General features: G+C 35.2%; 2 protein-coding genes across 7 annotated transcripts in view; both read left to right on the top strand.

Moving 5' to 3' along the window:
• The first annotated feature begins 618 nt into the window (after window positions 1-618).
• On the top strand, window positions 619-2,152 carry cks1b (CDC28 protein kinase regulatory subunit 1B). The gene is made up of 4 exons (XM_073822245.1): window positions 619-853; window positions 1,110-1,183; window positions 1,493-1,620; window positions 1,727-2,152. The coding sequence occupies exons 2-4, from the start codon at window positions 1,125-1,127 to the stop codon at window positions 1,771-1,773; spliced, it is 234 nt and encodes a 77-aa protein (XP_073678346.1). The 5' UTR covers window positions 619-853; window positions 1,110-1,124; the 3' UTR covers window positions 1,774-2,152.
• A 1,617-nt stretch (window positions 2,153-3,769) lies between these two features.
• Window positions 3,770-25,980, top strand: part of LOC141289216 (nuclear GTPase SLIP-GC-like) — a 46,300-nt gene continuing 24,089 nt past the window's right edge. Inside the window, exons 1-26 of one of the 6 annotated variants that reach the window (XM_073821311.1) lie at window positions 3,806-3,843; window positions 3,943-4,058; window positions 4,727-4,774; window positions 5,979-6,132; window positions 6,625-6,830; window positions 7,793-7,847; window positions 8,110-8,321; window positions 8,536-8,590; window positions 8,768-8,838; window positions 9,231-9,308; window positions 9,469-9,531; window positions 9,660-9,970; window positions 10,089-10,304; window positions 10,592-10,786; window positions 10,907-11,085; window positions 11,290-11,320; window positions 11,876-11,959; window positions 12,055-12,151; window positions 12,703-12,839; window positions 12,941-13,120; window positions 13,196-13,353; window positions 15,823-15,946; window positions 16,486-16,594; window positions 16,707-16,840; window positions 16,929-17,013; window positions 17,165-17,920. In XM_073821311.1, the coding sequence (XP_073677412.1) occupies window positions 5,987-6,132; window positions 6,625-6,830; window positions 7,793-7,847; window positions 8,110-8,321; window positions 8,536-8,590; window positions 8,768-8,838; window positions 9,231-9,308; window positions 9,469-9,531; window positions 9,660-9,970; window positions 10,089-10,304; window positions 10,592-10,786; window positions 10,907-11,085; window positions 11,290-11,320; window positions 11,876-11,959; window positions 12,055-12,151; window positions 12,703-12,839; window positions 12,941-13,120; window positions 13,196-13,353; window positions 15,823-15,946; window positions 16,486-16,594; window positions 16,707-16,840; window positions 16,929-17,013; window positions 17,165-17,220 (2,982 nt within the window). In that variant the 5' untranslated portion in view covers window positions 3,806-3,843; window positions 3,943-4,058; window positions 4,727-4,774; window positions 5,979-5,986 and the 3' untranslated portion in view covers window positions 17,221-17,920. Of the gene's footprint in view, window positions 3,844-3,881; window positions 4,059-4,726; window positions 4,775-5,978; window positions 6,133-6,624; window positions 6,831-7,792; window positions 7,848-8,109; window positions 8,322-8,535; window positions 8,591-8,767; window positions 8,839-9,230; window positions 9,309-9,468; window positions 9,532-9,659; window positions 9,971-10,088; window positions 10,305-10,591; window positions 10,787-10,906; window positions 11,086-11,289; window positions 11,321-11,875; window positions 11,960-12,054; window positions 12,152-12,702; window positions 12,840-12,940; window positions 13,121-13,195; window positions 13,354-15,822; window positions 15,947-16,485; window positions 16,595-16,706; window positions 16,841-16,928; window positions 17,014-17,164; window positions 17,921-24,829; window positions 24,923-25,980 lie in introns of those variants that run through there. The other 5 variants (XM_073821312.1, XM_073821310.1, XM_073821314.1 and 2 more) reach the window with 5 other exon arrangements.

A 25,980-nucleotide genomic window follows, 5' to 3' on the forward strand; every position in this document is an offset into this window, starting at 1 on the left:
TTGACAATCCCAGGACAAATTGCATTGAGATGTGCCGAAATATACATAGCAAAAGCCATTTAAATCCACTTGAAAAAGCACAACACAATACAAAATTTATTTCGTTTTGATATTTTCATAGACTAGGTTTTAGTGCCATCTAGGGATCACTGACGAAGTGTACAATTTAGTGTTCACTGGCACGGCTAGCATTATTCGTATTAGTTTATTCTTTTTTTTTTGTCAGTTTGTCGTTATTATAACAATACAAAAGAATTAGGAAATATAATTCAATAAAAGTCGTTAAATAAATCTAAATTTAGGGTATACGGAAAATAAAGAGTAAAGCTTTTATTCAGAATCATTCACAGAACCTTGTCTTGATTTTTCGTTAACAATGTCATGATGCTTTTTGAACACCAATAACATATAATAAACAAATGTAATCGGTCATAAAAACGAACAAACGTTCATAAAAAAGGGGGAAAAGTAAACAATTAGAGAAAATGACTTCTTCTTCTTCTTTGGGTTTAATGGCGAGAAAAAAATGACTATACATATATTCAACTTAAAACGTCCCTAGTTAATGGAATAATGGAGAAAACTGAAAGTGGCACTAGGGACTTTTATTTGGGAAACGTAACAGGCCGACGTCTTAGTCACGTCGTCACACCTTAACCAATCAGAAAGCACCTGTAAGGATTCGAATGCTTATGGGCGGGCTTCGAACTCGCTGAGAGGGAAGTTCAGGGAAACGTAAACGGTGGTTGTTTTTGTAAATTGCGTTTGGGGATAATAGTTTACACATTCAAACACAAGTACTATTTGATGAAGTAATCGCTACAGTTGTTAAATATACAAGAAAGAAGGAACAGTAAGTGTCATAAATATATTAATTAAAAAACGTTGAGTTTCCTCAATCGTTCATTAGCTATAGTGGCTAGCCAGCATTGGAGGGAACAGTCTAAAACTTGAATAAATAAAATCTCTCTACATGTGTTCAGAAGTAAAAGGGATATCTACGGTTGTCCTTTATTTACGTAAAGACAAGTGTTAGTTGACCAACGTATACACATAAACGATGTAATTGAAGTTTATGTCATGGCAGTTATTCTGTGTTTTTCATCTAGAAACCACTACACGCCATGTCTCATAAGCAGATTTATTACTCAGACAAATATGACGACGAAAAATTCGAGTACAGGTAAGCGAATATGTTTAAGTCATCTGTAGAGTTTACATTTAATATTTCCCGTTTTTATATTTTGGAGCCCCATATAACGTACCGTAGTGCTGTACATATACAAATAATAATGTTCTGCTGCTTAGCCATTTGTTGTATCACAAAATTAAATGAGACCAAGTTAAAATTTTTCACATTCAGTTTTCATACCTTTAGAAAAAGTAGACCCATGATAGTTTAAAAATATTTTCTGAGCTTTTAAAATTACGTAATCTACAGACATTTATAATGAGGGTAAAATGTAATATGTTGTTTTCCATTCATTTTCAGGCATGTCATGCTTCCTAAGGATATTGCTAAAAAAGTTCCCAAGACCCATCTGATGTCAGAGACAGAATGGAGGAATCTGGGTGTTCAGCAGAGTCAAGGATGGGTACATTACATGATCCATCAACCCGGTATGTGTGTGTGTGTTTGCTAGGATGTCAAAAACTCACCCAAATATGTGCCGTCTCTACTGTTGTCACTGATCAGATACATTTTCCTAACTTCTTTTCTTTATAGAACCACACATCTTGCTCTTCCGACGTCCTCTGTCCCAATCCCAGTGACCCCAGGTCCACAAACTAAAGGAATTTTGAAAACTGGACACAATCTGAAGATGTCTGAGTCTGAGAGATGCCGGGTGCACCCCAGATCAGATGGTGTCAATATCATTTGTGCTGCTTTTGACTTGAGTGTATTGACTATTCTGTGGTATAGATTGTCTTCACTGTGCTTGATTTCTGCCTTAACTGAGAGATAGATCTGTGCGCAATTTCCTGCTGCACCTGTATTTATTATTCCTTATCAAGCTTGTGTTATAACGATTCTGTAAATGAGCTTCACTTGAGGAATTTTTGCACTGGTGAATTGACTCTGAAAGGTCTAGCAGCATTGGAAATTGTTTTACAGGTTACACATACTGCTTTATTAAAAATAAATACTTAATTTTTCTCCCTTTAAAGTATAAACAGTGCTGTTTGTACCAATATCTGTTTCACCAGTACTAGTAAGCAGCTAAACCTATTTTCTTAAAAGTGTTTTAAAAAGACTCTCACAATAATGTACAATACTGTAATAAATACAATAAAACTATTTCAGTTTAACACCAAACCCTGATTAGATAAAAAGCAGTAAAAGTCTTAATTTACCTGTGAGTACTGTAACAATTAGAAGACACCTATGTGAAGCCAAGCTATCGAAATAAGCCTCTGCAAAGTCCCATTGTTGAAATAATGACAGATGCTTAAGAGGTTTCAATTTGCCAAAGAACACATTGACTGGCCTAAAGATGGCACAATATTTTGTGGACTGATGAAAGCGAGATTGTTCTTTTTGGGTTTAGGGGCCACAGACAGTTTGTCAGGTGACCCCCAAACACTGAATTCAAGCCACAGTACATTGTGAAGACAGTGAAGCAGAGTGGCGCAGGCATCATGAATTCTCATACTATGGTGCTGGGTCTATTTATCACATTCCAGGGATTGTGGATCAGTTTGAGTACATCAAAATACTCAAAAAGGTCATGTTGCCTTATGCTGAACAGGAATTGCCCTTGAAATGGGTGTCTCAACAAGACAACGACCCCAAACACACCAGTAATGAGCAGCATCTTGGTTCCAGACCAACAAGATTAACGTTATGGAGTGGCTAGCCCAATCCCTAGAACTTAATACCAAAAAAAAACTTGTGGGGTGACATCGAAAATGCTGTTTCTGAGGCAAAACCAAGAAATGCAGAGGAATTGTGGTGTGTAGTACAATTGTTCTTGGCTGGAATACCTGTTCACAGGTGCCAGAAGTTTATTGCCTCTGTGCAACACAGATGTGAAGCAGTTCTGCTTATACAACTAAATTTAAGTTCAGTGATTCACGAGAAAGCTAAATCTCCCTGTTGAAAAAAAAACAGCATATGCTGGTTAGGTATGTTTTGATGCTGTTATGCTGGTTTAAGATGGTCCTTTGCTGGTTTTGCTGGCCCTTAGCTGATTTATGCTGGTCCTTTGCTGATTTATGCTGGGTCCTTAACCAGCAACATGACCAGCATCCCAGCATCAAAACATACCTAACAGCATATGCTGTTTTTTTCAACAGGGCTACAAGATCTTTTCAGTTTATACAGTAAATGTTTGACTTTGTAAAGAAAAATGCAGACACTGCTATTTTTTTTGAACAGCCTAAACATTTTTTTCTTCACTTTCAGTAAAGTAATGACAAATTTGATACATTTTTCTTCATGTTTTGATTTAGAATAGAATTTGCAGTGTTCCCAATGCATTTGTGTGTATTGAAATAAAAGTTATAACGATTTTGAGCTTTAGTCACTTTTAGACACACTGACATTATTTTGAACACAACTGTATATATACCTTGTTGTATTATTGTAATACCTAATTCCTTGCCTTATAACGGCAAACGAATCTAAAGTATCGCACATTTACAGAAAATGGCTGACTTCTGGGTTGCAAAAAGAGCTGAATATACTTCCAGGTGCTAGTTCAAAGCTCCATCGACAGTGAAATCTCGTTGGTCTAAACTCCCAATCTGCATAGGCGTGTTTTAAACATACGTTCCGATTGGCTGCGATTTTGTCGCTTCAGAAGGAAATCTGACGCGTCCTGGACCAGGTGGAATGCTAAGGTTTGTTATATAATTATTAACGACATTCGATTATTTGTTTTCCAAAAAATCTTACCAGCTCTATAAGTTGTCAACAAGGCATCGCTCTCCTGTTAAAAGATCTCAGGAAGAAGAATCTATAATATCGTTATTTCAAAAGTGAAAAGGCGTGTCTTCTCAAACCTGCAACGTACTCGTGCTTTCATTATCCATACAAGGATAATGAGAAATACAAGGTAACTTTTATTACATAAATGTACAGTAAAGTAAAAGAACGATGGTACTCAATTTTTGAAAAGCAGGGATTAATGTGTCTAAAATAGTTTCGTGTATCTTTAGGCAAACTTTATTGGCCAAGACTTTTATCGACCACTTTCACTTGTTTTAACTAAAAACAAAGATCAAAACTCGTCTTTTTTAATGAATGCGGACAATACCTATGAGGAAAAGTTACCAGCACAAGTGAATTTGTGTGAGGCTAAACTAACACCACACCCAACCCCTAAAAAAGGACGTCCTGATAAATAATATTTTCTGATATCTGTCCAAGCCTGTTGATTTGAAATGGCGAGCTAGTGTCATATAGATCACATCTTATTAAAATCGTACTCTACTTTGTGGACCACATTAAGGTCCCAGGTGTGTAATGTTGAAACATCTGCCAAAACTATTCAGTCACTACATTAGATCATGAAGTAAAGAATGATTATGGAAAATAATAACAAAATTCATATTATTTTATATTTGTATTTATGTAAGATGCATGTATGTATGTATGTATGTATTTATCTGTTTGTTTACTTAGGTTAGACAACTTGTACCCACGAGACACCCACAGTGTTGGGAGTGCAACTAGAAAAAAAAAATTCTTACTCTTTAATACATATAATTTTTCTTTCATCAGGCACTTAATGGTTTACAGCATCTCTTGGAATATCTGAAGGCAAACAAGGTCAGCGCCATGCCGCCATCTAGTATCAGTTATTAAACAGAACATATTAAACACTGAAGGAAAACTGATATTTGACCCATAATGCACAGAGTTCCAGACATAGGCTGTGTTTAATGGCATGCTTGCTTACTGCTTACTGCCCAGTACACAGTGCATACTGCCTACTATTTTTTGAAGAATAGTGTGTGAAACAGTATACAATAAGCAAACATTTTTTCAGAGTAGAATGCTTGTTACATGACAAACACTTAACATTTATTCAGTAAAGCTGTCAAGGTTGTTACCTTACAAACAAATGTGCTTGTTAATAAGGGTTCATACTAATAAAAAATGCTATATTGCCCAGTTAAACTCATTTCATAATTGATGAACTTTACATATTGGAAAGAACTGTATCAACGCCGAGCTGTCATTGCATTCTGGGAAACAGTATCCGATGCAGGGTCTTCAGATACATACGTCAAATTTCACCAAATGTAGCAGCTAATCCGGGCATTCCATGCATATGGAAAATTCACATACTTTGCACAGTATACATACTGGGTACTGCAGAAGTTCTATGAGTAATATGATAGTATGTCATTTCGAACACAGCCATAGAGTTTCCATAGTGTAGATAGAATACTTTTCTAAGATCCCAAAGTCAGTCTAACAGCCTGCACCTACATAGCCCATAGTGAAGAAATACATACAATAAGTGCTGATGACCTGTAAAAGGTTAATTTTCTCTGTGTAAGCAAAACATGGTGCTTTTAACATTATTTGTGGTGGTTCATCTGCTCTGTTCAAATTTGCCCAGTTTGTTTAAATTGCATTTTAAAATACACTTATATTATTAATAGAATTTTTTTTATCATTCATACTATCAATCATAACATATTAGACTCATATAGAAACCTGTTTTGTCTTCATAGTTTTACCCACCACGAAAAGCAATGATAATAAATCATGACCTACCAACTACAGAAAAATCAAAAACATCTAGAAACTAGTCTGTCAAGATATCAAGATTTTTTTGTAGTTAACAAATGCTGAATTTAAAATTTTTTTATGTGCAGCCACAGTGGCATTCTCAGTGTGCAATGTGTTTTTCTCATTTGTTTTTTTTTTCAGACAGTTTTAATGATAATTATGTTCTACAAAGACTGAAACTTACTTTTGTTGGTATTATCTGATCAATTTGACTAATCAATAATTTTTCCAGGATTTCTAATGGCCTTCTGTAAGGTTGAGGAATTTGGTGAATGGAAGGAAGAAAAAGACTTTCACTTTAAAAGTGATGAAGAGTGTAAGATGGGTGAAAAGAGTGATTATGAGCCTATGGTATACGAGGAGGACAACCAGTCAATGGATCGCGGGTGAGGATAACACAATAAGGACAATATCTAACATATAATTTATTAACAGACCTTTCAGCTAACAAATAAAAGTGTCTTTTAGGATCTGAAGCATCTCTATTTTAAAATGGCAATCTTTAAAGCCTGTTTTTAGTGAAGTTGCAATGTAACAACATTCTAATGGAGCTGCAGATTATATAAATATTGTGATTTATGGATATTTTTGGAAACATTTTGTTGACTATAATAGCATTCATATATGATAAAGAATTCTTATTAAGTACCTTACAATCATCAATGACATGAATAATGTAAAACTTGCCCTGTGGTTGTACATAACCTACAGCACACTCACAGCTATGTATCCCACCTGTGGTGAGGAGCACACTACTGCTCACTTACTAAAATTTGCTTGCACAGCACCATGCTGCTTTTATTTCCAGTTTGAATACATGAACATGTTGAAATGAGATGAAATGAGTTTTAATATACCATTTTGATTTGTATTATTAGGCTGACATTTGCCGTTGTTACCTTGCAAGATACAGATGAAGTAATGGTAGTAGCATCAGACTGGTTGAGCACAGACCAGAAACAGTGTTACTGGCCCCCATTCAAATCACCAGAGAAGTACTTGGAAACAGTTAAGAGCAATCTTGAGCCCTCAACAGGAGGGAAACCATGGGAGAAATTAAATGTGATCTTTCATGGAAAACATGGTAACACAGTTTTAATATAATTTGCTTTTATACCTGTTAAGCACACTGTTTGGCCAAATGTTTGTGATTCAGCATTTGAATGAATGGTTTGACTATTACTAGTAATTGCAGTGAAAACAAGTCTTGCTAATAAACAAATGATATACTATAAAATGTGATGTTATACAAGATTCACTTTTTTTTATAAGTTAGTTTAATATAATTTAAGTGGAAAGCACAGACCTCAACTTAATAGAAAGCGAATGTCCACAAATGTTTGGCTAATAGTTTATCTAAAAGTGCCACAATGTCTGGAAAAAAAAATATTTAGGAAGACTATACGATCCATTTTAATGCAATTAATGAAGCTGTAAATGTTGTTAGCTTGCTAATAAATATATAAATCAGGGGTGCCCAATACGTCGATCGCGATCTACCGGTCGATCGCAAAGGTGGTGTGGGTAGATCGCACGGCATTAATTAGACGTCAAATAAAGTAGTAGACGATCAGCCAATGTAGTCAGCCAATCATCCGTCCTCACTATTAATTTTGTCACTTGATTGACGTACAAGGCAGCCAGTCTGACATCTGTCCTTTTATGACACGAATCACCCCGCATGAACGTGCATACAGCGGCGCCAAGTGGCTGATTCCATTCAGTGCAAGTCATCAGAGTAAAGTAATTACAAAAAAATGTGCTTGTATGTAGTTGTATTGTGCAATATGGGTTCATGTAGTTAAGCAAGCTACACCAACATATAAAGAATTCACAATATATTCATAAATAATATATGTTTTTTTTTTTTTATAGTAGGTAGATCATTTTGACTTCGTCATTTTATAAGTAGCTCACAAGCCGAAAAAGTGTGAGCACCCCTGATATAAATAAATATCTTGCAGTATGACAGTGCTTATATCCATATACACTAGCATGTTATATTTGTTGTGTCTTAACCTACCAAAATGTTCTGTCTAATGGCAGACACTTATGAGGAGGCTGTTAATAACCAAGTGGAACAAAGAGCACTGAAAGATGGGTAAGTATCAGAGAATTTTTCTTAAATTAACTGTTTAAAAGATAATCATTACTCAAAATGCTCAAAAGGTATAATATGAATATGTCATTCTCTTGAAAATTAAAGGGTTCAGAGTTGATTTCTGTGTTTAAATATATCCTTCTGATTGTGAATTATTGTATGTATATTGAATGTTGGCTTTCGACTTTTCTTATTTTTATGTCTTTATAATTGCAATTTTGGAGCCCAAAGAGGCCAATCAAGAGAAACTTTTTTTGTCTAGGCTGATCTTGTACAAAGTTGTTACCCTGCAAAAATCAAATGAGCTGACAGTGATACCAGCAACATGGCTGAATGAAGAAATACGTCAATGCTATTGGCCACCATTTAAGTCACCAGAGAAGTGCACAGAAGCTGTAAAAAACAGATTTGAGCCTCCTGTAACAGAAAAAAAACCATGGGAGATGTTAAATATTCAAGTCCATTGGGAATGTGGTAACAATTTCTTTTTAAAAATGTCTATTTTTTTTAATCAGTGGCATCATAAAGTTAAATCATACTTAGAAAAGACACACTGAAATAATCTTTCACAGTATTTTTTTCCCCACAAGCAAGAGAGTTAAACAAATAGTTTACCTGATGTATAATTTGCTATTTTTTTGTTGTTGTTTTTTTATTATATTTCATATTTGTAAATATTTTATTATAGCAACATATAATCAGGCTAAAGATAAGCAAAAAGCACTAAAAGAACAGAGAGAAAGGTAAGGAATATTGAGAGATATTGAATATTTTTTTATAAAGAAAATATTTAATACATTTGAAACAAATAAATGTACTTTTGTTTTACATGATTATTGTTATTTTGCTTTCTATTAATTCTCTTTTTTTGTTAATAATTTCTATTACTTGTTTTCATGTTTGTTTGTTTGTTTTTTAAGGTTTTTATTCAAATCTACACTGCATCCTGCACCAGCATCTTCTCTTCAAATTTCTCAATTTTCCTCTCATGGTGAGTCAATTTTGTAAACATTGTTTAATATCACAGTAGTTTGCAAGGTGTGATTTTTTTATAGTGTTATTAATAATTCTATCCTGGCACATGTGTTGCATTGCAGGATGGCATGCTAAGTCAAACACTTATGTGTATTGAGATGCCAGCAATGTGTGGTACATCAATAAAGCTCTCTCAACTTCTAGAACCAATATTCAGAAAAATAGGCAAATGAGCCATGATACCTTGCTGTAGCCAAATTCTTGTTTTCATTTATTTTAACATAAGCAAGAATGAATGATCATTGAGAGCTAAGCTGAGTGGAAGGTTTTCAGTGCACAATACATTTTTAAAAGTTTGCTTTAAAACCTGTGATTAAAACAAAATGACTCTTATGAATTCTTTGGCAGTTACAAAAAGAAAGCATCTGTCTGAAACTTCAGTTTCAAATCAGAGTGTTACCAGTGTACAGCCACTGCTGCCAACAAGTAAGTCTTAATCTGTCTATATTTTATGTCGCTGCTTTCCATTCATCTCAGAATGGCTATAGCCAATGTGTAAAAGTTTCTTGAATTAAAAAACGATCAGTGTGTACTTTACTTTTTAAAGATTGAGGAAATATCATGAGCAAAATTAATTCTGTCATAGGTGCTAAAAGAAAACGTGATTATGAATTTTCTGACTCAAGTAGAGAGTCACTACTGACAACAGGCAAGTACATTCAGAAACTGTCACTACTAGTTTAAATAATCACTTGGTTGACTAGCAAGTCTGCACACTTTTTTTGTTTATTTAATGTATATCCCCACGGTGATTTTCTTCTTTTTCATTGTGCACAGATATGGAGATCATGGAGAAGGCAAAAAATATCATGAAAAGAGTCACTGATAACTTAGTCCACACAATCATTATGCACAATGACATCATTTCAAAGATAAATAAAATGTACACAGTAAACAGAAATAAGGCAACCATCGGGATATTTGGAAGGGCAGGAGAAGGAAAAAGCTCCCTATTAAGTGCAATCTTGGGGAAACAGGATCTTTTGCCGTCTGGTTGTTTTGGTGCCTGTACATCAGTTGTTACTCAGGTGGAAGCCAATCTGACTGACTCCAACTACATAGCAGAGATTGAACTCATCTCTAAAGAGGTTTCTTTATTTAAATTCATATTGCCATGGCTTTAGGAATTCTTAATAAAAATTTAAATAAATCCAACTGGAAGAAAAAAAAAATAAAACCCTCATTTTCTATATTGTACCTGTGCAGGAGTGGGAGAAAGAACTGAAAGATCTTTTTAGATATATGCAAGATGAAAGTGAGGATGGGAATGAGGACTTGATTGAAATTGCTGAAGAAAAGATCACTGCGGTGTATGGAGCTGATGCAGATCAGAAAACATTAGAAGAGCTCAAGAAAGATGACAAATATGCTGAGATTGAAAATCTATTGTCCAACAGTAAAAAAACTATCTCAGAAAGTGATGTAAGATTTATTCCCCACAAATTTCATAAATCTATTTTATAAAAAAAACAATATTAACTGCCAGGGGTCGGACATGACGCCGACGGGAGCACTTCAGATAACAGCGAAAAGAACTTAAACTGCTCCTTGATTTTTGATTTAGACACATAAAAGTAAATACATCATTTTAATCTCTAAAGGGTCTACTTTTATTTGTGTACACTCACCATATCAACAAACTACTACTAATAATAATGCATTTTGAATGTATTTCTCAGTAGAATTAACGTGAATCATTTCCTCAACAGGTGTCTGAATTTGCCACTAATTTTGCACAGTTCATACAACACAATATGACTGGTTCTGGTGGCAGGTACTGGCCACTTGTGAAGAGCGTGAATATCAAAATACCAGATTGTCATGAACTTCTGGAACACATTGCGATTGTTGATATTCCTGGGACTGGAGACTGCAATAAGACTAGAGATGACTTGTGGAAATCTGTAAATATATTACTATACTCTATTACACTCAAAATAAATATTAAAGAACCATACAATCTAATTGTTCAATCTAATGTTACTACAAGCATGTCCTTTTACTTACCGTTTCAAACCCTGTAGAAACTGAGAGAGTGCTCTTCAGTGTGGATTGTAAGTAGTATCAATCGAGCAATTGATGACAAAGACCCCTGGGGGATATTAAAGCACTGCATTGAAGAACTGGGACCAGGAGGAGAATGTAAACACATCAACTTCATCTGTACAAAGACTGATGATATCAATCCAGTAGCCTATATGAGGTTAGAATTAGAGTCTCTTTTTCATTAAATGGATCTGGAAAAAAAAGAATCTAAGAGTAGGTCACACTTTTTGACCAATACATTGAAGTACCAATCAGGACAATTTAGGAATCCTAAAATTAGGATTTACACACCCATTATTTTTAAGAGTTTCTCCTAAATTTGTTACTTTTAGCCTAAAACTTTTTTTATCTGTCTTTTTAGGTCTGCACGGCTTACTATCCCAAAAGACAAGGTAGAGAATTTACAAAAAACAGATTCTTGTTTTTGTTTTGTATTGTACAAAATATCCCAACTTTTTTGGAAATGGGCTTGTAACTGGAATTGTATACATGTAACAGTTCAGGATGAAAGACTCACTAGGGGGCCTCAGTGATCCTCCAGCGGGACACTGAAATAACGTAATCGTGAATTTATTTTGTTTAAATAATAGAAAAATAGCATGCATGAGGCAATGTAGTATTGATTTGGAGAGGAGGGGGGCCTCGGAGTAAAAAAGATTGAGAACTTTGTTATGTAGTTTACTGGTTTTACATACATTTTGTATATTTTTATAAGTCTTTAGAGGTTATTATTTTTATTATTGTTATGTGGTAATTGATATTCCCTACACACAATGAATAGAGTGTATTTATTAAATTTAAGAAATATATATTTTAAAAAAATCATTCAAATATTATATAAATAGTTTATAAGTATGTAGCCTACATCCAGTCATTTAAACAGATTTCAAATTGCTTTATAATACGAGGCCCCTTAATTTCACATTTTGTTTTTAATCATTCTTCAGGATCAGAAAATAATGTGCATACGTCATAGAAATGAAGAGGCCAAGACAAAGGTCAAAGAAAAGTTTGACAAATCTGAAATCAAGGTATTCTCTTTACCATCATTAACACCATTTCTTTTTGTTACTATTGTTAGTTTATTCTGATTATTCACTTTTCCTCTATATTTATTTGTTTATAGGAAAGATTCAGAACAAACAATGATTTTCTTCAAGTATTTACTGTAAGTTCCTATGCATTTTTCGACACCAGTTTAAATCTGGAATCTGCTGAAACAGGTAAACTCTCCTTTTTACACTACAGTAATACTTTAATAATAATACAAACATTCATACATGAAGTAGGGCTGGTCGTTTTTTTAATTGCTTAATTCAAATGTAATGTTTTGCCATGATTTATTTTTTTAAATCAAGAATTTTGAACGATTTTGAAATATTACAAAACGTAATTGGTTTTAGACACATTGACATTATGAGAAAACAATGATCCGGGCATAAGGAATTAACATCATGAACAACATGAGTGAAATAAAGAGTGTTTTTTAAAACATGAATCATGCTGTAATAACATTTTAAATTTGACCAGTTAAATGTTAAAAAAAGGAAATCTAAATCAAAATTGAGAAGTTCAAATGTTCTGCAAGAAAAAAAAAAAATAAGATTTTATTTTTTGCCATATCGCCCAGCCCCATGGAGTAAAATTCTATTCTGTAATTACTTGCTCATTGTATTCAACCTGAAATGTCAATAAATGTCATTAAATGTGCCAGGCAAAGCACTGATCAAATTAATAAAAAATAAATAAATAAAAAAATCACACCTTTCTGTAGAAATCCCAAAGCTGCAGGATGTTCTGAGGGGCCTTAACAAGAGCATTAACCGAGAACTGGTCAGAGATTATGTGTATGAAGCAAAGGGAGTTCTGTCTCTGATCCAAAGTGTCCAGCTGGATACAGACAAGAAAGCAGTATGCATCAAAATTACACATATTTTACATGCAGATATTTTCAGAATGTTGCCAATATATATTATTCTGTAATTCACTGCTGTTTTATGGATGTGTTTTAGGCTGAAACGAAAGTCACCATCCGCAAAGTTCTTGAAAATAATCTAATGAAGGCACTAAATGAACTGGACACATATTTTGACAGCATTTATAATGATCTGGATCAGTGTCTCTCAAAGGGAGTAGAAGAATCAGTGCAATTATGTGTTGCTTCCACAATGAAACTGGTATCACCAGCAGCTGTGAGTGTGATTCAAATATATAGAAAGTATCACAATTTTCATGCCTTTTAACACTTTTTTACTTTTTTAAATCAGGAAAAAGATAGGAGAGGGTTCCATAAAACCCTTCGAACTTTGTGCAAGAATTATGGATATTATTTGCCCCAAAACAGGGATACTGTCTTAGATTTGAACAAGAGATTGGTAGAACCCCTCTATGAACACGTTGAGGAAATTTTCAACCAGATTTTCCCGTAAGTTGTTTATAATTATATTGTAAGTCTTTTTTTTTTGGTTCAGAATTAAAAACAATGAAAACAATATAATGGTTGGTCAATGACTTAAGAAATGTTTAGGGAATCGGCATAATAAATTATGTAGATATGTATACAACAGTTAGTCCTTGAATCTGACTGGGCAAGTGTTCTGATGAAAGCATAGAGAATTTCCATTTTACTCTGCTGCACATCTGTTTGCAAGATTGTCAGTCTGTGTATTAGTGGTGGGTATTTATCAGTGAGTTCAGTGTAGGTACATGCAAGTGACTGTCTGTACAACAGTGAATAAACCAGTCATTCAACCAAAAATGCTAATTCATTCAGGAAATTAATAAAATTGTTGGTGTGTTTGAGTGCAGATGATGAGCTTGTGGGATGTGATAAATCTAAAATGCACAATGGAGGAGTTATGGTCTGACTTGTAAAATTATGCTTTATAAAAAAGCACACAGGCTGAATTCAATAAAATGTACAGGTTCTTCAGAATGATACGGTAAATAGAACCGTTACTATTTGTAAAGAACCTTTGGTTGCTTTTTTTTTTAAGGTCCAATTCTAGCTATTAACAAACTATTAACTATGACTTCTGACTTAATAAACTCCTTATTTGCTGTTTATTAATAGCTAGTAAGTTAGTTGTTTAGATATTGGGTAGGATTAGGAATGTAGAATATGCTCATACAAAATATGTGCTTTATAAGTACTGATAAACAACCAATGTGTTAATAATAGGCACAGAATTAAGAAACTAATTAATAGTGAGAATTGGTTCCTATGCTACAGTGTTATCCTAAAGTGTTACTGAACCTTTAAAGAACCTCCCTGCTTTCCCAGTTTCGGTAACTTTCATTTTTATTATTGACGATTTATGCCATTTTCCCAAAAAGTGTTGATATCATATTGTTTGTTTAATGTCTAAGCCTAAGACGCCCAAAAAAATGCAGTGGTACAGTGGGACGCTAACAGGATAATAAATAAACATTTATCTAAAATAAAGACCTAATGAAAAAAGATAATACAGGTGTATAAGTGACATATATATATATATATATATATATATATATATATATATATATATATATATATATAAGTTCTATATATATGTGACATGCAGCATACTTATATTTTTAAAATGCTTTCATTGTTGTATACAGGTCCTTCTCAAAAAATTAGCATATTGTGATAAAGTTCATTATTTTCTGTAATGTACTGATAAACTTTCATATATTTTAGATTCATTACACATTAACTGAAGTAGTTCAAGCCTTTTATTGTTTTAATATTGATGATTTTGGCATATAGCTCATGAAAACCCAAAATTCCTATCTCAAAAAATTAGCATATTTCATCCGACCAATAAAAGAAAAGTGTTTTTAATACAAAAAAGTCAACCTTCAAATAATTATGTTCAGTTATGCACTCAACACTTGGTCGGGAATCCTTTTGCAGAAATTACTGCTTCAATGCGGCGTGGCATGGAGGCAATCAGCCTGTGGCACTGCTGAGGTGTTATGGAGGCCCAGGATGCTTCGATAGCGGCCTTAAGCTCATCCAGAGTGTTGGGTCTTGCGTCTCTCAACTTTCTCTTCACAATATCCCACAGATTCTCAGAAGCAGCAGAGAAGCTGCTTCTGGATTGTTGCTACAGAGAAGCAGCACTGGACTGTTGCTCAGTGGTCCAAAGTACTTTTTTCGGATGAAAGCAAATTTTGCATGTCATTCGAAAATCAAGGTGCCAGAGTCTGGAAGAAGACTGGGGAGAGGGAAATGCCAAAATGCCTGAAGTCCAGTGTCAAGTACCCACAGTCAGTGATGGTCTGGGGTGCCATGTCAGCTGCTGGTGTTGGTCCACTGTGTTTTATCAAGGGCAGGGTCAATGCAGCTAGCTATCAGGAGATTTTGAGGTTTAACACCTCAGCAGTGCCACAGGCTGATTGCCTCCATGCCACGCCGCATTGAAGCAGTCATTTCTGCAAAAGGATTCCTGACCAAGTATTGAGTGCATAACTGAACATAATTATTTGAAGGTTGACTTTTTTTGTATTAAAAACACTTTTCTTTTATTGGTCGGATGAAATATGCTAATTTTTTGAGATAGGAATTTTATATTAAAACAATAAAATAATAAATATTAAAACAATAAAAGGCTTGAACTACTGTACTTCAGTTGTGTGTAATGAATCTAAAATATATGAAAGTCTAATGTTTATCAGTACATTACAGAAAATAATGAACTTTATCACAATATGCTAATTTTTTGAGAAGGACTATTAAAATAGTATCACATAAAAAAAATTAAAACAGTAAAAACCATGCAGTGATTAATGCTGCACAGCCCTTCTTTGTGTAATTCTTAAAATGTCATTATGTCTCAAGGAGTATAACAATACTTTTAAAAAGTTTACAAAATAAACTCTAATTGGTTTTTGGATCTTTTGGCTTCAGTGTAAGTGGAAAAACAGGAAAGTCAGTGCAAGAACACATTGATAAGTTCACTATCATCCAGAGTGACGCTGTTTACCTCAGATCTTCTGTGGTTCGTCACATTCAGAACTTCATCAAAATAGAGGTGAGTTCAGCCAGTTGTTCTCTCATGGGCACTAGACATAATCAGGTCCATGTCCTCTCTGTCTGCTTTTTATTTCCATTAAAGTCAATGTAAATTAGATTTAAACAGTCTGCTCTTTTGATGCTGCACCTAAAGGGATACTGTCACCATTTTCCAAACCTGTATGATTTACTTGCTTCAGTAGAACATAAAAATGATCTCAGTGTTTTTAATCTTTTTAATATAATACATTTCAACCAAGTTTTTTATTTAAATATCCTGATTTCCACAGAAGAAAATAAATCATACAGGTTTGGAATGACATGAGGGTGAGCAAATGATGACAGAATTTTCATTTTTGGGTGGACTATGTAAATAATTAATGCCTGTGAGTAAAAATGATTATCAACAGGTTTACATTCGGCATTTCATCCAGTGAAGTTTACACTTGCAGGCTCATTAACCTTAGAGTGATGAAATGTACTGAACAAACTGTAAATTAATGGAGGGACACAATCAGGTACAAACATTTCTGACTTTTTTTCCACCCCTTCTCAAAGGAAGCCAAACTGAAGGCATCACTCTACAGAACAATTGTTGAATTAAAGAAAGACATCTACACATCAATTATAAAAACCATTCTGAATGAAATGGCTTCCTGTTATGAAAGTAAGAAAACATTAAAATGTAATTTAACCACATACTATTTATTTTAATTGCTGCAAACAACATGAGTGTATCCATGCAAAAGAAAATAAATACTGAATGTTTCTTATTTTAGATGCTGCAGTTCTGACAGGAGCAGGATCCATGAAGAAAAGGCAAGATATGCTAATATCCACAGTCGATGAGAAAAAACAAGACATGTTCCACAAAGCAAAAATGGAAGTGCTTCAAAAGTTAAAAAACGTAAAGGTATTGATCTCACCTTTATTAAGACAAGCATGTATTAAGACAAGCATGTATAAAATTATTAAAGTTAATGTTTTGTTTCTTTGTGCAGCTGAACATAAAAGATGTCCTTGAACCAGGACTAAAGAAAGCAATGGATCTCTCACTGTCACAAAGCAGCAATGTTAAAATGATGGGTAAGACAAAATGTAAACCTCTTAAACTAAACAAGATAGTTTACACTGTAAGGTATTGGCTGATTATTCTTAATCAATAGACTCTACGTGTTTATGTAAATTGTGCAACACTCTGTAACACATATTCATTATGTATTAAATATATTTCTAGATGTCTCCAGAGAGATTGATCAGATGGAGGCCCTTCTAAAGCAACTGTCTGACTGATGCTCATCAAACAATAAGAAGCCCAAGAGAAATGGCAAAATTTACAGTAGTGAAGAAACATACAATTTCATTATTTTATGTCTTTACTCAAATGCATTCTTCTATTTTGTTATACTTTCTGCCTAATGTTGTCTGATAGAACATGTGTTCTCACATTTAAGTTAACTTTCATCATATTTCTCTGGTCACATGGAAGTTTATGATTGATGCTGACATTCATAACAGCCACAAGCTTCACAACATCTTACATTTACTCTAAGCCTGTTGCAATAATCGATATATCGACATTTCACACAATATGTACATGACCTCAATCATTTTTGGTGATGCAATATACTCAATTCAGTTCAAGTTTATATATATAGTGCTTTTCATGATACAAATCACTGCAAAGCAGCTTCACAGAAAATTTAAGTTTCTACAATACAAATCCAAGAACTGCAGACACAAAATGGAAAATGCTCTTATTGCATCTCTTATTTGTAGTATTATAATTATAGTGAAAACAGCTGAGTAGATTTCTTTACGTTTCTTTAATTAATAGAAAGTTCAGAAGAACAGCATTTTTTTAAACTGAAATCTTTTGTAACATTATACAAATACAGACGTTCAGTGTGTAATCAGCGCTGAAAATGCGTGGACACAGTTATTTTGCGCCTTACCTTATTAAATATGCAAATTTAAAGATTGATTTCCTAAACACATTGGTTGTCTTTTTTAATTGTTTTGTTTCCTTATTGTTTTGAATTCCTTGCTTTTGCTTATTTGACGAATTAGACAATAATAGTAATATGTACTTTTGTGGATTAGTAATATCATAGACATAGTAATATGTACTTCTGTACTACTGAACCCCCCGTTTTGGGACTCACAGCTGAAAATCTAACTTAAAATAAAAACAGTTCCCGATAACACAATTTAGGTCTTTGGATTGAAGAGGGCTGTACCAGTGGTTTTCAACTCAAGTCCTTGGGTCTCCCTGCACATAATGTTTTAGGCTGCGTTTACACTACCTATGTTTTCGTTTTAAAACGCATAAATTTTGCTGCAGTTACGCCTGTCATTTACACTACTCCCACGTTTTCAACCCTTAATCTGAAAAAAGTCACTGTAAACTGACCAAAACTGAGACTAGGTAGATTCATCATTCGACCGCTCCAAGCACGTAGATGCGTCCTCTATCTAAATAATAGGGAATCTATTAATACTAATTCACATAATGCTGTTTAGTGTTTCTTTTAGTTGACTCTTGAATTTACAGTTTGCTTATATTTGGATATGGTGTATTGTGTTTTGTCTATATGTTGAACTTAATTTAGTACTCTTAAACAGTGTTGTGTGGATCAATTATTATGAAGAGAATTATTATGAAAGAGAATATGAAAAGAATTATTATGAAAAAAAAAAACACTGAACTAGTTGGATTTATCAGATAAACCTTTTAGCTTTCAACATGATAAAACGAGCTACTAAAGTCCCAATAAATTGTATCATTAATGACTCAATCATCACTTCATTATCTCATTAACTTGTTAACGTGTTCAATAGGGAGACATCTAAAAGATTATGTGTGGGGAGGCCTGAGGACTGGAGTTGAAAACCCCTGGGCTGTACTATCCATCATTTAGAGTTATTGACACTGAAGTGCCTTGAAAAAATTGTACCACAATGAATGTTTTATTATTTCATATACAAATCATGAAAACAGTCCTGGAGCAATTCAGAAAAGTAACGGGATGAAAGTCACATGTCTCATGAGTTTATATTTCAAATTTGAAGAAGATACCATGAGATTCCTGTGACCATTTTTCTGAGACTATTTCTCCCATACAGGAATTGAACCCCATGGCCCAATTTTTTTCCTTCCTCTCCTTTCAATTCTTAAAAATTGTGACTGAAGTTAATTTCAGTCTTGAGTTTAAACGCCTAAACCAGTCTAAAACAACCTATTCTTATAAGAGATTTTAGCATATTTTCTTCATTGTTTCACACAAATCACACATCTTTGAGCTGCTTTACAAATATACATTCTATAGTGGGAAAAAAATTCAATACAAAAATACAACACTTTGGTTGTCATTTTTTATGATATATCCTTATACCTTATCTTCTACCCCACATAAGTGCTTTAAAATTCTGTCCTTATACTTATTCATCAACTTTTATAGGATGTCAAATGCTTGCTTGATGAATTAGACAAGAATAGCAATGTGTACATTTGTAGACTGTTTTGAAAAAGTAACCTAAAATAATGGATCTGCGTACACAGTGGGCGAAGCGGAGGATGACAGCAGCCTTGTTTAGCCACACCACACAGAAGTCGCACAGATAGCCCAGCCCACCATCACTTCGATTTGCAGAGCATGAGCCGGAGCCCACCATGGATTGAGAGCCAGAGCCAAATGCGACAGAGCCATTGGCAAAGGGAGCGTCAGCACGGAAGATCGCCACAGAGTCTGAACTAAGCCCGTCCGACCAGGTGTGAGAGCTGGCCACATTGAATGGAACGGCGGATGTTTCTGTGGAGTGTGAGGGTGCTGAGGAAAGCACCGCCCACTGCACAGCTGCTGAGGGTAAGCGAAAACTGGATCTGGGACTGTTAGATGGGGATCAAGACTTAATCAATTTCCCTCAATTTCAACCCTGCTGCCTCAGCTCTGCCACCGCTGTCTTCTTGCAGCCCTTCTGCTCACCTTCAGCCCACCTGTGCAGTCCCACTGGCTTTGTTGGTCTTCTCCCTCCTTCCGGCTCCACCTCAGTCCTCTGTTGCTCCGGCTTCGCCGCCAACCTCCAGATCTCCGTCTCGGTCACCAGAGCCTTGGGCTCCACCTTGGCCCTCCGGATCATCAGTGTCGCCTGGGATCATCGGCTTTCCACTTCAGGCTCCACTTCCATCTGCTCCGCTTCCGTCAGTCGGCCCCTGAAGTTGTCAGCCCTTCATCCACCATGGCTCCTCCCTCCATCGGCTCCACCGTGGGCTACCATCATGGCAGTGCGATTAGAGGTAATGAGAACTTAAGCAATCTTAGAAGAAAGGTTTAACAAATAGCAGGTGATAATTCTCTATCACTCAACTTACATCAAAGATAATTCTTGGATTTACCACACGGGGACACTATAACTGTGCTTACATTCCGGGGTTTCACATGAATCATGAAAAAAGCATATAAAGAAACCTTAAATAAATTGTCAATTCTTCCAAATGTACAATTATTTCTAGTGTTAGGGCACACTTTTAGGGTGAAACAATGCTCTTTAGAATCACACAAACACGGTAGAGGCACCCGACACATAAACAGAACAACTTTAAGCCTTTTCATCATATGAACTAAAACAAGGTTGCACAGAAATCAAATATAACATAAACATGATATTATGCACAGCATTCAGATACGTTATGCCCATAGACATTACGTTTAACACTTAACACTTTACACAAAATTCTGTTTTCCTGAGAATCAGTAACACTTGTCACTTGCAATGTTTCACAATCTCCGTTAGAGCCCGACCGATTTATCGGCAGGCCGATATTATCGGCCGATGTTATGCATTTTCCAAACTATCGGTATCGGCATTTATAATGGCCGATAAATTAATCTTTAAAAAATAAAATAAAAACGGATGAAACACCCTTCAACCATGTCATGAGTGTTGGCGATGTATAGTTTGTTTACCAGAGGGCACTCTAAACCGTCCCTGTTGGCAACACTTGTGTATAACGCGCCACACATCCTGCAACCAGCTGATCCAGCCAGAGTCGGGCAGAGAGAACCAGTTATCGGCGAGTGAGATCATCGTTGAAGTGTGTTCATGGTAGGGTTGGGAATCGAAAATCAATTCCAATTCTGGAATTGGATACTTAAAGGTGCAGTGTGTAGATTTTTGCGGCATCTAACGGTGAGGTTGTGAATTGCAACCAATGACTCCGTCCACCGCTCAGCCCTCCCTTTACAGAAGCTACGGCAGCCGACACGGGATTAAGATGAATGAAGTTTCTTTTAAAACATAAATTAGGAAATTATATTTACTTGATAATTCAATAAAATGATGTTATTGTGAATATTGCAGTTACTTGTTCATCAGTGTGTCAGTGTTTTTTCGCAAGAACAGCAGTGATGAAACTGTTATAAGGAAGAGATCTGGATCCAATTGCGAGAGAGATCTGGAGTTTGAGATAGAGTGAAAAAATAGTCTTCTTCAAACAGGAACACAGATAGCTTGCAGGCAACTCAGATAAATTAACAGCTCTTCAAACAGGAATGCAGGTAGCTTGCAGATTATGCAGATAAACTAACAGTCTCTTCAAACAGGAACGCAGGTAGCTTGCAGATTATGCAGATAAACTGAACAGTCTCTTGTAAGGGAAAAGGATAAACTCAGAAGAAGCACCCCCTCTGCGTATTCGCAGCACTCTCGTATACTCGTCCGTGACTGGGGAGCTGTAGAAATCGGGAAAACCGGCCAGAAGACCCCGGACTCTTGTCCCCACGTTCAGTGCGGCAGCACAGCATAGAACCCGACTCCGGGTGTACGTAGACAGCAGGATGGCTGGACACAGTGTTGGAGAGCAGATTAATAAACAGTGGAAGATATAGCTGACCTGAGCCAGACAGTTCGACAGGTCTGGGACATGACAAGATGTTTAGATAAAGCAGGATCTGAAGATAGCCACCAGCATCTGACTTTAGTGAAATAATCCGGTTAATGGCAAGGAAACAGAGGATGTTAAATAGCAAACGGGCTAGAAGAGGGAACAGGTGGAATGAATCAGCGAGATACCAAATGAGAAGCAGGTGCGGAGGGAAGAAGGGAAAGAGAGAGGTAGTGACCAGCAGAGGGGGGAAAAGGGAAGGGAAAGCTCGAAAGAAAAGAATCAGAACCAGACTCATAACAGAAACGCGATCTGTAGAGCAGTTTGTCCGTTTAGGGCTACTGTAGAAACATAATGGTGGTTTCCATGTAAGGGGACCTGCGGTGTATGTAGATAATTCTAAGGTAATAAATACATAATGGTTAATTAAGTAAGGTCTTTCTGAAAACTTAGTTATGTATATTATATTGCATTTCTGTCTAGAGATAATCTTAAATATATCATACTACACCTTTAAGATAAAGAATCGGATACTTTTTTATAAAATTAAAATGTCGATTCCTCTTATCAATTCCTGGGTGCACTTTTTAATCTAGTGATCTGCCAAGACCTTCCGCGCATGCAATCTGCCAGGACCTTGTGTGGTAATATAAACATCAGTCTACAAGATGGATCGTACGGTGCCTTGACCAATGTTTTTTATGCAGCAAACACAGTGTTGTAAATGTGAAATAAGTTAATGTGCTTTCTAAAAATCTAAACAATTAGGACATTTTGTTTTAAATAAATGTAATGCATTATATACTTGATTTATTCATTTTAATGGGATAAAGGCTGAAATGCCAATGTATAAGATTTTTTTTGTGTGAAAAACCTGTATCTGAACTGTAAATCATTTAATTTTATGGCTTAATACCGTATATCGTCCAACCCCACTCATACTGTTCATTTTACTTGTGCAGCTCTTAAAAAGGTTCATAAATTGCCTTACATTGATATTTAAAAATTCTGCAGATACACTGTAAATAGTGAAATAAAATTCATTCCTTGATATTTGTTGATATTTATGTATTGAAAATATTTTTGATTGACATTTAGACTCCTATCTAATTTTCTAAATTAAAAAAAAAAAAAAATTATTTGAGCTAGTTAAAATGATTTTCGGGCTACCAAAATCTGAAGAGTACCTGCCTGAAGGGCTACCAGAGATTTACAAATTTTGCGAACCTTGTTGACCTGTCATTTACTATCGCCCACCCACTCGTTACTTTATGTAAGAAATAAGCGGAGGATAGACCCGCCCTGGCGCATCTGTCTGTCTCCAGGCAGCATACAAGCTATCTTCTTACACACGGCATCTCGCATATTTTGCACCATTTGCATGTTTTGGACCAAAAACTACGTTCAGAAAGGAAGAAATAAAGGGAAGGAGAAATGTTTTTTGTTAATCCCATACTGTCTTTTACAGTACATTTATTTATTATGGTTTTTCAGTTGAATGGTACATATTTTGCAATTAAATTTGAAAAAAATAATGTGTGTCCTTTTTATGTTCTTTAGTTAATCAATTCCTGTGTACTTTGGAGTACTATTATTGCCACTTACTGACCTGTCTTGGTATGGCTGTAGCATCTGTAGCATTTACTTCCAGTGATTGTACTAAGATGGGCTAATAATGTCAATCTAGGCACTGAACATATTGAGAAGAAAATGCTGTGTTTTCTTGAATAATACTGGGGGCATAATGCAAATATGAAAATATCTAAAAAGAGCCACTTGACAATAATGATGATCAGGGTTATACATAGGCTGTTTATATATTTGGGCCCAGGGGCCAACATGTTATGTGTTAAAAGTGCGTCGCATACATAGTACCCCCACCCCACTCACCTCGGGGGCAAGGGAAAAAAGTTCAGGCCTGAACATAGCTTTTTAATTATATTTTGGTAAAATGAACGAAATGAACGAAATGACTCAAAAAAAAGATTCGTTCATTTTGCTGAACGAGACTCAAAGATCCGAGTCGGTAAATGATCCGAACTTCCCATCACTAGGTGAACGAGGATTCGATTAGAACTACAAACATGCATAAAAAGTGTTAAAAAACTACAAACATGGAGAATATGCGCGACCAACGGACAGGTAGAGAAAGGGGTTTGAGTGATAAATAATCAATGTGTAACCTGATAAAAAATATTTTTTTAAATGTTATCCTCGTTATATTTCATGTGCAGCAACATTATGAACTTTTATAATGATAGGTTTGGTCATTAATGTTTAAATGCATAATTATGCAAACAGGACCAGAGTTCTCGGCATGAAAGACTCCTGAAAGAACGTGCCTCTTCATTTCTCTCTAATAAGGTTGGAAATCAAATTAAATGAAATGTAGATAATGTTAACTGTGATGATTGACAGGACATTTTAAACAGTGACAGGATTCAGGTAACTAAGCAACAGAGCGTCCGTTAAAAAAGCAGTTATGACGAAGTAGTATGTAGCTTGCCTACTGTCACAAGAAGAGTCAGAGACGTGCGGATCCATTTGCAGCATTTATTGAGAATAGTCAACAGGCAGGAATAATCACCAGGAAAACAGGAACAACGTAGGAAATCCAGGAAACAGTTCGATACACAGGCAATGGTCGCAATGGCAGGTAGCAGGAATCGTCAACGGGGTACACAGTCCAGAGTCATACACAGAGAAACCAACACAAGGGAAAACGCTCGGAATTACGACCATAGGGAACGGTAAGACTTCCCCAGGTGGCTGTGTGTGTGAGTGGCTTAAATGCAGACAGTGTGATGAGGTGCAGCATACAATATATTAAAATCAGTCAATTTTTTTTTATTGCTTAAATTACATCTTTAAACTTATTTCTTTTTTATGACAAGCATTTCATGCATCTGTGCTTTGCACACACACCCACACACATATCCTGTAAGCTGAGGTACGTACCACATCCTGTGTGAACAAAACAAAGTGCATTAGAAATAATGTCTTATAACATCTTGATGAGCAGCATGAAGAGGACAGCGCTTTAGATTGCAGTCTTAAAATACAACTGGCACCTGAGATTCTTGAGATACACATACACAGACAAAGGAAAAGGTAAGCTTACATGTAATATATATTCTGGTCCATGAATTTATTATTATTATTTTTTTTTACTGATGGTGGTGGGGAGGATGAAGGGGAACATCAGCATCATAAACTGCAATCATAAAAGTCAGTACTTATATACTTTAGATAGTCTTCCTGGTAGAACCTTTGCTGATGCTTTCATTGATGAATAAAACAAACTCATCTATCTCTTAGATAGTCTGAGGGTGAATACATTTTCAGCTATAGTTTTGGGTAAACCATTCCTTTAAATGTATTATTTCCACAAAGAAATAAAAGGAAAACTTGGAGATGCGCATGGAAAAAGAAAAGGCCATTTCATTTCAGTATATTCTCATTTACCTAACCTGATCTGAATCCTTTACCTTTGGCTCTGAAGGGTAATTTTTTGCCTACTAAGAACACAGTGTCCCTTTATTGCTTTACTTTATGTGCTTTTCTTGTTTTTGTTTTTCCCTTAAATCTGTACCTAATTTTTGGTGGTTTAAAGTTCAGGATGATTAAAGAGATAACAATGATAATTTGTAATATAATATAATTGATCAGATGGAAAGCACGGACCGGATTTGTGACAGCTATTTACTATAGTTTATTTTGTGTCACAACTATTTTCTGCTATCTGCATATAACAATGTACTTGTCTTTTACAAATGTGAATACAAATTCACAACAATGTTTTACATTCTACCCTTAAAGGTTATCGTAAAAAAATATGTTTAATGATCAGTTAATGAGCTCTATTTGTCGTTCAGAAAAATTAACCGAAACAAACTTTTAAAAACTTCTAAAATCCCACTTCACAGTCAGTGCCCATTTGCTATGTTACTCAAATTTCACCACCAGATTAGTATGTGCATACTTTATGAACTAAACAATTTTTGTAACCGTGCACACTTTGTAAGTAACATATGCATGAAGATTTGTACTAATCTGTTGTTCCACAAGGTGGCAGCACTGGCCTGGGCTGTTGTTTCATACAAACCTGATTCCAAAAAAGTTGGGACACTGTACAAATTGTGAATAAAAACATAATGCAATGATGTGGA

The sequence above is a fragment of the Garra rufa genome, chromosome 17, assembly GCF_049309525.1.
Source record: "Garra rufa chromosome 17, GarRuf1.0, whole genome shotgun sequence".
Classification (NCBI taxonomy): Eukaryota; Metazoa; Chordata; class Actinopteri; order Cypriniformes; family Cyprinidae; genus Garra; species Garra rufa.

Excerpts from the sequence above, each read along its gene's own strand:
- cks1b (XM_073822245.1), top strand. The coding sequence starts at position 1,125 with ATGTCTCATAAGCAGATTTATTACTCAGACAAATATGACGACGAAAAA. Across the intron at positions 1,184-1,492 it reads GACGAAAAATTCGAGTACAG|GCATGTCATGCTTCCTAAGG; the intron begins GTAAGCGAATAT and ends ATTCATTTTCAG. Across the intron at positions 1,621-1,726 it reads TTACATGATCCATCAACCCG|AACCACACATCTTGCTCTTC; the intron begins GTATGTGTGTGT and ends TTTTCTTTATAG.